Source organism: Drosophila ananassae, chromosome XR, assembly GCF_017639315.1.
Source record: "Drosophila ananassae strain 14024-0371.13 chromosome XR, ASM1763931v2, whole genome shotgun sequence".
Classification (NCBI taxonomy): Eukaryota; Metazoa; Arthropoda; class Insecta; order Diptera; family Drosophilidae; genus Drosophila; species Drosophila ananassae.
Genome location: NC_057932.1, coordinates 11,559,609 through 11,571,779, shown reverse-complemented (window position 1 = coordinate 11,571,779; position 12,171 = coordinate 11,559,609). Strand labels below are relative to the sequence as shown.

General features: G+C 35.7%; 1 protein-coding gene across 2 annotated transcripts; it reads right to left on the bottom strand.

Annotated features, from left to right (window-relative positions):
- Positions 1-6,538: 6,538 nt before the first annotated feature.
- LOC123257586 lies at positions 6,539-9,355 on the bottom strand. Of its 2 annotated transcripts, none has more exons than XM_044717321.1 (2): positions 9,191-9,355; positions 6,539-8,935 (listed from the first exon to the last, which is right to left on the bottom strand). In XM_044717321.1, the coding sequence occupies exon 2, from the start codon at positions 8,735-8,737 to the stop codon at positions 7,313-7,315; it is 1,425 nt and encodes a 474-aa protein (XP_044573256.1). In that variant the 5' UTR covers positions 8,738-8,935; positions 9,191-9,355; the 3' UTR covers positions 6,539-7,312. The 2 variants fall into 2 exon arrangements, 1 of the variants encoding a protein (XP_044573256.1); XR_006507719.1 differs by lacking the exon at positions 6,539-8,935 and adding an exon at positions 9,023-9,107.
- Positions 9,356-12,171: the final 2,816 nt, after the last annotated feature.

Below are 12,171 nucleotides of genomic sequence, written 5' to 3'. Positions count from 1 at the left end.
TTAAATCTTGTTAAAGCTGCACAGCTTTAGCACCTTCTTCCGCATTAAATAGAATCAACAATTATTTTTTAAAGCGGGGATCTATTATAGTGACAATTCGGGGTATTGTGTCACATATCTGGCGAGCCTGTTGCTAAGACTAGACTTTATGGACGTGCTAGACTTCTTTCTTCGGTGTCGACTTTAATTTTGCTCATTTTGTGATGCAGCTCGCATATCACGGGAATTATTATTGAAGCTGAGACTTTTGTATTTGTTGACACAGAAAGCGTAGCCTTTTTAAAGGTTAGAACAATTCGGATATACATATATTTTTTTCAAATATCGACTTTTGCTGCTGAAAACGGCGAAAGGGCCCCCCGAAGAAGATACCAAGATAATGTTATAAATTCGGTGGTCTTCAGTATGCGCTGTTCCAGCGAGTTGGCATTTCTTGCAGAAGAGAATACGGATTATCCCCCTGAGCTTCCTTAAATTTTCAAGTTGCGATCTGGCTCCGCTTAATAAAAGTAAATACCGACTTACATTTTGTTAGAATTAGACTGAATAAAATTAAAATTAGACTGAAGTAATATACCCTTAATTTACTTTGGATGTCCACAAGTCAGTTATTATATTATGCAACTTGTAAAAGTTTTAAATAGAGACATATAAAGTTAATCAATAAAGTTTTGGCACAGATTGATTGTTTAAAGAAAAGTTAGTATAAAAGAAAGAATAAAAATTTTTATGCAATTATTTTTTGCTCATTGTGTAATTGTGTTAATAAAACAAAATGCAAGCAGAAAAAATAGTTTCATTCACCCGTCCCCCCAATCTAGAAAAGAAGATAGAAACTGGTTAAAACAATGGCCGTCATATTAGCGTCGCCTAGTTAGCGTCGAAGTGAACGGTGGAATCGGAACAAAGTAACGCACTTTTTTATTTTCAATTATTTTACTGTTTAGCCACTAAATTGATTGAAATAAAGTCTAGAATTGTTATGAATTGAAGAATTTATACTTCTCCTTCCGGGATCTACATCCTTAAAACACCATTAAAATACATTTGAAAAATTGGCTCCTTGCTGTTTTGGGTACTGTCTCAGAAATAAGAGGAGGCCCCAAAAAGCATGATATTGCAGCTAATAGGTCAAAATATTGAGAATAATACCTGAGAATTTCATAAAAATCGCTCCCTACGTTTTGGAGAAAATCGGATAAAAGTGGGCAAATCTCGTTACAGCCCATACAAAAATGACCACCAAAAATTGTTTTTAATATTTTGAAGCTCTAAGAGGATGCCCCCATATGCACAGTAGTTGAGTCGATGTATCACCTATTCTAGTATATCTGGAGCAAAAATCATTCAAATCGCTCCCTACAATTTTGAGAAAATCGATTTACAGTTCCCCATTGATTTTAATTGATAAGTGAGGTGCCAACTCGCGAACCGGAACCAGTCCACGAACAAGTTCGTTCCACAAGTTCCAAATCAACAGACCGCCTCTGTTAGGCTCGAATATAATTATTGAGTCCTTTACAAAGGATGCCCCATTGTGCACGGTATGCCGTTGCAAAGCTAATTTTTCATATAATTGATTAAAGCTTTTGTATTAAAATCGCTCCCTAAATTGCGGCAAATCAATTTATCTTTAAAAATTTCGGAACATTCTTTACCAATACTGGACCTTGTTCCCAACACAAATCGCGCCAATATTAAATTTGAATGGCCCCAAATGCTTTCTTTATGGAGGATGACCCATTTTGCACGGTATATCACGAGAAAGCTAATTTTTGCTTAATCGAATACCGGCAGTTCCATTAAAATCGCTTCCTACGATTCGATGGAATCAAGTCTTGAAATTTTCTGAACCTAATTGACCAATACTGGCCCCATAACCGCATCACATGTTTTGACGCTGCCCAACATGGAATCCGCCATGATCGATTCGATGGAATCAAGTCTTGAAATTTGTACATGCTTAACAGGTGCTTAACAGCACAATGTTAAAGCTCAACAGCCACATGTGTTTGGCAGAAAGTTGTATTCTACAAGTGCCAGGCGGTGGTCGATGGGCCACGGGAGCGCCAGGAGGACGGGCCCTGGGAGCGCCGCAAGGCAGGCCGTGGGTGCGCCGCCAGGCCAGCCCCGAAGTCGGCCACGGCGGGCCCGGAACCCAGCACCGCCAGAAGAAACAGAAGGAGCAGCAGCAGAAGAAGGAGCCGACTATGGCGGTGCAGCAGAAGCCTGATCGGCCAATGTTGCCAATGAGGACCAGGACAGTGCCGACAGCGTTGGCCTGATTACAGCCGAAGCAACCTGCGTCGGCAGGCCATTTCCAAATTCGCCGCCCTGGACAGCGCTGCCCGGGTTAGCTCCGACGCTCGCACGATTTGACAATTTGACATAATAATATACATTTTATTTTTATGTTTTATTTTATTATTATATTATTATGCCTTCTCGCAGTCATCGCCATCTTCCTCATCTTCCACTTCCTCTTCCTCCTGAGCACGACTCGTAAGCTCGCTTCAGTCCATCAAAGAGCAGTATTAGCCGGCACGATCTTACTAGCTACACTAGTCGGCATATATATTTTGACATAGCGATGTTTCATTTTCTTTTTCAATTATTTCTTTATGTAAAGGAAAACAATTAGTGATTTAATTTTTAATAGATATTAATAATATATTAATACCAAAATAACAATTTGAAGTTTTTTATACATTTTTGTATTTTTTTTTAGTTTAAACTAAAATAAACTAAATCTCATAGGTGGCATAAGTACTTTGACATCGTGTGATTTGGTTGTTATTTGGCAGGTTTCAAGTCTAATTAAATTAATTATTGAAAATTCTTGCTTATTCTTTTATAAAATGCATTTTTAGCAATCAATATGGTTAAAACATCGGAACTAAGTACAAGTATTAGAACAGAACTTGTAATTAAATATAACTTGGGTATTTCTGTAATAAATATCGCTAAGGAATATAATTTGCCACGCCAAACAATTTATTATCAAACTAATAATTATAAAAAATTAAATGAAATAATAAATTCGTGCCAAGCAGGTTAAAAACGAAAGACAACTGAAGCACACCGCCTGATTGTGCGCCAATTCAAAAACGATCCTCTCAAAACCCCAAAAACGGCGAACTTCGAGTGGAATTTGACTGCGTTAAATTACAAAGGTGAAAGAACAATACGCAGGCGTTTAATGGAGTCTGTCATAAACACATACACAGTGTGCCACTAAAGTCATGATACAGTAGATGATTTTGACTTATTTTTCATATTATCCCTTGTTAAATTATTAAGAAAAAAATTTATGATGCCGAATTATTTATTTCACTTATCCTAACAAGCTAGTTAACAAGCTACATAGTTTAGCTTAGTTAAAAATAAGAAAAAACTTAAAACTTTGGTAATTCATATTCCACAAAAGTCATGATACAGTTAAGAAAACTCTTCCTCCTATCTGTTCTGTTTTGGCAATGTAACGGAATTTTTTTTTATTATGCTTTTGTATGCCTTCCTTTACATTTATACAATTTTGGGAGTGAAAAAGTTTATTTGTAGCTAAAAAAATGCCGTGTAAAGAGCTTACAGTTGAAGAAAGAAAAATTATTTTAAACTTGCATGTTAAAGATAGGAAATCCTATGCAGAAATTGCTAAAATATTTAATAGAAGCCGGTCAACTATCCAACATGTGATAGGGCGTTTTAAGAATAAGGGTCGGGTCGAAAATAACTTGAGAAGTGGGCGGCCGCCAAAATTGAATGACAGAGACAAACGCGCCATAAAACATATTATTGACAAGGAGCCCTTCCAAAGTGCCGCTAAAATCGCTGATGTTGTAACAGAAACGATCCGAAGGACAATTAAAGAATTCGGGTTTGGATCCTATACACCACGCAAAAAGCCACATGTGTCAAAAAAGAATCGAATGAAAAGGCTTGAATTTGCTAAAGAATATAAAAATCATTCTGTTGATTTTTGGCGCAACGTGACGCTTCACTGACGAGTCGAAATATAATATATTTGGTTCAGATGGGCGTTTTAAAGTTTGGCGACGACCCGGAGATGCTTATAAACCAAAATACACCATAAAAACGGTGAAGCATGGAGGAGGAGGAGTCATGGTTTGGGGTTGTATCGGCTCTGTGCCTTGCTTGCCGGCTTGTGTTGGAAAACTGGAATTTGTAAATGGTATCATGGACCACAAAATGTACATTGATATCCTAAAAAGGAATCTTAATCAAAGCGCAGATCGCCTTGGAATTGTTGAATCCTTTTATTTTTACCAAGACAATGACCCGAAGCACACGGCCATAAACACTCGACTTTGGATGCTTTACAACATTCCACACGTATTAAATCCTCCCCCCCCATCCGATCTCAAATTAGCTCTTCTGGAGGAGTGGAAAAAATGGATCCATCATATCTGGATACTTTAGTTTCATCGATGCCAAGACGACTTAAGGAAGTCATTAAAATGAAGGGATATCCCACAAACTATTAAATTTAATTTTAAGCTGTTAAATATAGATTTAATTAATTTAATCATAAGTGTTGTTACGAGGCGTACGATGCAGCTACGAAGTAACGGTCCAATTTGAATTTGTCGATTAAGTCGGTGTTGTATAATTTAAGTTTAATGCAGTCATGCCCAACACTAAATAGGAAAATAGTGTAAGAAAAGTTGCAAATGCCATTAGTAAATGTAAAGAGCGGCAAACCACAAGTGTAAGCAAGAAAAACTTATATTTTATAATTTTCTTAACATTTAAATAATGATTTCAGCGCTTCGTTCAGAAAAGTCGGCTTGATTTACGTGGAAGGTAGGGTTGCATGATATTTAAAAAATATCGTATCGATGATATATCATCTTTTAAAAAAATATCAATTTGATAAAAATATTTATCACTCAAAAAAATCGATATATCGAGTATTTTTGATATTTAAAAAAAAAACATTTTTTTTATTTTTATATAAATTTTTTGTTATATTATTATACATTTTAACCTATATATTACTACATTACATTTTGACTTATTTTTATTACATTATTATACATTTTTTATACATTTTAACCTATATATAACTAAATTACATTTCAACTTATTTTTATTTCTCACGTATATGTATGTGTCAACACATGCATAGGCGTCATACATTTAACATAGGCGTCATGTTAAAAAAAATTCGCGGGAAATGCATCTTACCTTAACACACTTTAAATAGGCATCTCTATGTCTGTTCTTTAGATGCGACAGCAAATTTGATGTGTTTCCAGAAGTTTTGACAATTTTATTACAAATGGAGCAGGTTGCCTCACAATTATTAATATTACCGAAAAAATTGTGCTCATGCTTATGCGTCTTGCGTTTCCAATGCGTTTTCGGCTTAGTGTGACCAATAAGAAATATCAAAAATATATCTTAAAAAAAGATCGACATTGGATATTTTTACTCAAAAAATATCGATATATCGATATATCGATATTTTGATATATTTTTCACATCCCTACTCCTGAGTATTCACACCATCTTTGGATATCTCTAAACAGGGGATCTATATTAAGGTTATTAGTCTTTTTGTTTAATTTGTAAATAATTGTAATCGTCTGCGTAGGCTGTGAATTGACAGTTATTTTGTCTGCTTATTATTTGGTTGAGTTTATTGTAGGCTATGACAAAAAGGATGACCGACAAAGGTGAGCCTTGCGGTATTCCGTTGTCTAATGGTCGGGAATTGGAATAAGTCTTATGGGTAAGGACTGTTTGTAGCTAGCCACCAGAGCCGTTTAGAAATGATTTTATCTAAAACTTTTGCTAAGCACGGGTTGAGGGAGATGGGTCGATAAGAGTTGGTGACGGTCTTGTCCGTATTTGGTTTATGTATGGGTGTAACTGTGCTGAGTTTAAGCTGGTGAGGTATTTTTGAGTTAATGATGTTGTTGAAAAGCTTGAGGAGTCTTAGGATAAGGCTTGTGGATAGGTTTTTTTTATCATGGGGTAGCTAATACGATCTCGTCCAGGGGTTTTTCCTTTTAATTGGTTGATGGAGGCTAACATTTCGATCATAGTGATTTCCTTTTCGTTACTCAGTGCTAGTTGAGACGGGATGTGAGATATGTTGGGGTTTAGAGTATTTTTGTGTTGTATGAAGGTTGGGTGGAAATTACTGTCTAGAGCTGAGGTCGAACGGTAAAGATGTTGGCTATTTCCTTTTTGTCAAGGGTGTTTTGAGATGGTTTGTTAGGGTCATGGATGCAATGAATGCCGTGTCGAATCTTCAAGCCGCAAAATGGGTTTATGTTTGACCATATTTTGGAGATAGATGATTTTGGGTTTAGCGGGTGTCTCGGCGGTGAAGTTTTGAATAGATTTTCGTTTCCTAATCTTAATTTCTCTTTTAAGTATGGCGTTTGCTTTTTTGTAGTATAGTTGTCATGTTAATGTTTCTTTTAAGATTCTACCAACATAGGTTTTTTTCATTTTTAAGTTTCTGAAGGGTTTGGTCCCACCATGGCACTATGGTCCCAAATCCCGATTTGGTGGCATAAAATACCACTCTAAATATTTAAGCAAACTTTCAAGTAAGTTTGACCACGCCTACTCCAACAGCCCATATACACATCATGACGTATACGTGATGTTTTCTTAAAATTTGTTTTCTTAAACATATTTTTATTATTTTCTTTTATTTTATACTTTTTTTTATATTTATAATAAAGTTTTATTGCTTTTTGTTTATTTTATTCTATAGTAATCTGTTGTTAGAAGTCAAAACTAAAAATATAAGTGTAAGCATATAGATATGTATTCAGTAGTTTTCTACGGCTAATTCAAACGAAAATGGATTTATTTCATTTGATTCAGAATCATCTGAGTCATCTGAGTCATCTAATAGATCATTAAAACTTTCGTTATTAACAAATGACTTTGTATTGCTTTGAACAATATGATGGGGTGCTTCTAAGAGTTCGATTACATCTTGGGGAAGCGGTTGTTTCTTATGACGTGCTGTCCTTTTCTTAATACCCATACTTGAAATAAGTGGATCTGATGAGTCCATAGATCTGTGGAAAACATCCATCAAATTATTAATTCGGGAATTTCTTCGAGCATGCATTTGCCTATCACGTTTGTACAATTTATTTCGTGCTTCTGAAGCATTTTCCCCAAGACAGCCAACCGGGACTACTGATGCAGCTATTATTTGCGATCCATGTATTAAAATCTTGTGTAGAGTTGGTGACATCGGATACCACGGGTAATGTAATGTGTATAGTCGAATAGTTTTATCGGAGAATTTTTGAAATTTTTAAGGATCGATTGAAAATTCACAGTTAATAGCTACTAGAATAGTATGCAGACTATTAATTAGCTCCAAGTCAAGTTCTAAAATGGATGCAAATAATTTTGTATTAGAAAAAGCCTTTCTAGCTGTATTGCCATCGTTCGTGTTTCCGCTGCCATTCTGTTTCGGCTTATCTACATGCAATCCCATTTCTTGCCGCATTCGCTTTTGTATATGTTCTTTTTTAGAAATCATATCGCGTTTGTCACTTTCGAGTCGTGCTTGCCACTTTTTAAACTTCAATCTATAAGATATTTTTAGGAGTAATTCAAAAACACGTATCCACGCGTGTAGTGGACTTATTCCATACTGAAGGTGTCCAGGTTTCGGCTTAAAAGAATTCTGGTCAATAGTATCCATAAATTGTTTTGGGCCTGCTCCACAAATTGAACATAATTGGCAGGAATTCGTGCCCGTTAAAACGTTTAAAACTTTTCCGTCTATAAGTGTCATATGCATATCAAATGCGATAGTGATTTTCCTTTCCTCTAAAATGGTTAATACGAAGGGAATCAAATGTTCTATTTGCCTGTCCAAATCGTTTTTCTCTGCAAGAATGTGATCTTTTGTTTCTTTTGCGAATTCCATTTTTAGAGGGCGACAAAATCTTACAGATTGCGGAGTTCTGTTATTCCAAAATATGGATCCTGCATCATCTATAAGCTTCAGAGGTATAATGGTAGTAACAAATAACGACTGATCTGAGGTGTCTTTTTCGTTACATTCAAATCTTTGTTTGTACATACTCTGTCCAGATGATCCATCAAATCCGTAACTTACAATTAATTTAAGGCTTGACACAGTTTCCAAATTTGCAAATAGTTCCTCCTGCATCAATACAATTCGGCTCGCAGTATGATTTAATAAATCCTGTAAAGCAACCTTTGCAAATGTTTCTGTCGCTGTTATCCCCACAGGTCTCAACTGTAATTTAGCTTCCAGAACTTTTTTGTAGTTGGGGTATATGTCGCAATTATGCAGTTTGCTTATTTGACGAATTTCTTTGTACAATTGTTTGCTTAATGAATTGTCAATGGAAAATTCCAAAGCCTCATTTATTGTAAGAGGTATTGGTTCTGCTGTATGAAGCTTTCTTTTAGCTTCAGTTGCCTGTGCTTCAGACCTATTACAATTTGCAAGTAAAAATGCAACACTATGTTCACTTGATTTCCTTGCTGATATTGAAGCTGCGTGTATCAAAAGTTGCGTATCATTTTCATTCTTAAGCGCTACTTCACCAGCAAGTTTTCTTTTAAGGCGCGATCCTCCTTCATCATAAGTCAGTTTTGGTCTTCCCTTCTTTAAATTTTCCATCTCCGAGTGATTTTCCAAATGTATTTTAAGAGACTTTAATAGCCACTGTGAATGCTTTTCTCTGAATGTTCGCATATTCCGACTGCACTTTTGCAGGTTTGACGTAACAAAAATTTCAAAACTTCTTATTTTTTTTATTTATTTCACTCCTTTTGTCGTCGCTTAGTGTACATTGATCTATTTGACCAAATACAAATTCAGTCAGCGCGGAAGAGTGGCGCCCGCTGTCCATCCACACGTCCAGCAACGTGGCGTGACAGAATTCAAGCACATCTAAATAATTATAGCATCGGAAAAGCCGCAAAAAGCCGCAAACGAAACTATTATTAAAATTTAATATAATATAATAATACTATTGTTTAACATACATTAAACAACGCACAAATACGCACAACACCTTTTTTCCTCTACAGAAGACGAACACTTTTGTCAGCTTTTTGATTTCCTTGGACAACACAAAACAGTACAATTATATAACGTTAAACAAATTACCACACAAATTGTGTTTATTATTCGTAATTTACATACCTCCAACTTCAATATCCATTTTAAATAATAGAAAAATATTGTTTGGTTTAGATTTGCCAAGCTCTCAAAGTTATTAAATATTTCCCGCCAATTTTGTCACAAAAATCAGCTGCTCAATCACCTGACTTTAAACATCTGTAAAAATTGCAAGGTTGCATTTTTGACAAAAATATTTATTGATACTTTCTATCTAGGGTATCTAGTTTAAATATATAAAAAAAAAATTCAGATTTTCTTCCATGAAATTTGGGACTTTATGCTACCAAATCGGGATTTGGGACCACAGTGCATGGGACAGATATCTGTATCTTAAATGTCTGTGTTTGGAGGATGGTTTCGTTAGCTGCTTGTATTATTATTTTAGTTATATTGGCTGTTTCTTTGTTGACGTTTGAGCTGGGGGATCGAGGCGAGGGAAAGGTCTATGTGGGTGAGAGTATGATGTGTGGAAAAGTGAGTTGGAGAGCCATTATTGAGAGTTATAAGTGAGGACTGGTTGATGTATTTGAATAATATGTTGCCTCTAGTATTGTTGGCTGGTGAGCCCCAGCTTCTATGCCAGCTGTTAAAATATCCAGTTATAAGTAAGGGTGGTTGTATATTATCGTATGTGTTTCTGAGGTTTTGAATCTTAAAGGTTTTATTCGGTGGAATGTACGAGGAGACTATTGTGAATTTGATTTTGGAGTGGACTGTTACTGCTATTGTGTCGAAGTCAGAAGTATTGATCGTGACGTTTTGATGTTGTATAGAGTTGTGGATTAGGAGTGCCACCCCTCCATATCCGTTAGTGGCGATATTTTTGTGGTAGAGGGTGTTGGTAATTGGGATGGGGATATTTTGTATGGAGTATAGGTGGGTTTCTTGTAGGGATATCATTTTTGGATTGTGGATTTTAATGAGAGTTTGCAATTCATTGTAATTATTTATGTATCCATTTAGATTCCATTGAAGTACTTTAACCACTGCTAAGCTAAGTATTGTTAGAAAGGCTTACTTATGTATTAAGATGTAGGTGTATTAGGATTGAATTAGATATAATTAAATGCTGCCGCTGTCACTATTAAGGAGAGAGTTTTTGTTTTTATCTCTTTTTTTAGGTTTTTGTACGTTTTTTCTTTGGTTTTGAGTGGTTTGGCGAGTGTGTGTTGTTTATTTGAGTAAATCCTAAGTTTAAGATCTTCTGAAAGGGATGAGTTGAGTGTAGGTGATGATGATGATGGAGATGTTGATGATGTAGATGATGATGTTGATGCTGATGTTGATTTTCTGGCTGCGTAAGAGGGGGTGAGGTGTCCATGGGAGTATCGAGGTCATCGTATGTAATTGATTTCCTTTGTTGTGATTTTTGTCTGTCGCCGGTTGGGGGAGGATTTGAAGAGGAGCCATTGGTTTGAGTTAGAGGTGGAGAACTATCGATGGCGCTATCGACACTATCGATTGTTTGGCCGCTATCGAGCCGCAATCGATAGTGTCAGAAACGTTCGATAGCGACCCAACCAGACAAGCATAGACTCTGAAAAGGATTTTGTTCCCAATAAGCAGAGTAACTCAAAAAGGAGTAAGATTTCACATGTTTGGAAATATTTCAAAAACTTGCAAATGCCTTGAAAAAAAAAGATTTTAATGTCGGACGATAGTATCGGTGACTATCGATGGCACTATTGACACTATCGAGGGTTTAAGAAAAACTGTCGCCGGCTATCGATGGCGCTGACTATCGATAGTTCTCCACCTCCAGTTTGAGTGTATTGTTAAATTTTTGTTGGGTTGTTCTGCTAGTTTTGTAGAGTATGGAGTTGTATCATGGATGTGACGAGTGTGGTATATCTTAAGAGCTGTTTTGTGGTCAACTTTTTCCAGAGTTTTAATTGATGTGAGCTCTTTGTGTTTTATAAATGCTGGCCATGTTTTGTCCATTGGGCTGTGTTTGTTATTTGGCATTTCGTATTTGCAATTTATGCAGAATTTCGTTGTTATTGATCATATAGTTATATTAATTTCTCGTTGTTTCGTTGTTTCTGGGAGAGTCAATGAGGCATCATTATAACCTTTAATGATGAGTTCTGTTTCTTTAAGGGGGCAGGATGGTTTCAGAGGCTGAAAAAAAACAGATTTTTGCGATTTTTTTTTTCATTTCTGAGTGAATATAATTATTCAATTTTTTTACACGATACATGGCTACATATATTTGGAGAGTATATAGGAATTTTTTTGTTAAGAAATAATTATTATTTATCCCGGCCGGAGTCACTTTCAAAAATTGGTCTCTTGCGGTGCATAAAGTCTGGCCTTACAGTGTTATCGGAAATAAAAAAAATTGAATTGATTTACTTAAAATATTAGTTTCTTGTGCGAATGAACGAAACCATTTTGAAAAATATGCGATTTTGAATTTTTGGCGCGATTGTAAAGCCGGAGGTACCATTTTTTCATAAAAATCAGTCCATTATTGCCCGTAAAAAAGGTAAAAAAAACATTTAAAAAAAAAACGTTCGTTCATCCGCAAGTATTTATTGTATTAAAGATGTGTGCCGTATCTCAGCTCAGATCGGTATCTCAGCAAGTTTTAGTCCGATCGACATGAAAGATAATGTTCTATTATATACAAAATTTCTGAAAAAAAAATTGTTTTAAAGTCTCAAACCATCCTGCCCTCTTAAGTTCATTTCGTTCCATTCTTTTTTTTTTTTGCGTATTTCTGTTACTTTTTGAGGTTTGAGTTCATCCAGTATAGTTTCTTCATCGATGCCTCGCAATTCGTTAGAGTAAATAACTCCCTTAGAGAAGTTAAGAGTATTATGCTCACAAACTGATACTGGGAACTCGTGAAAGGTCTTTAGTCTTAAAAGTATCGTTGCTTGGACTCTCCGTTGCATGTGTAATCAATTCCTTTTTTTATTATAAAGGGGTTTGTTTTTTCAAATGATCCGTTGTCTGTTCTTTTTATGATGATGAATTTGGGTTCGGTTTCGCTTGCT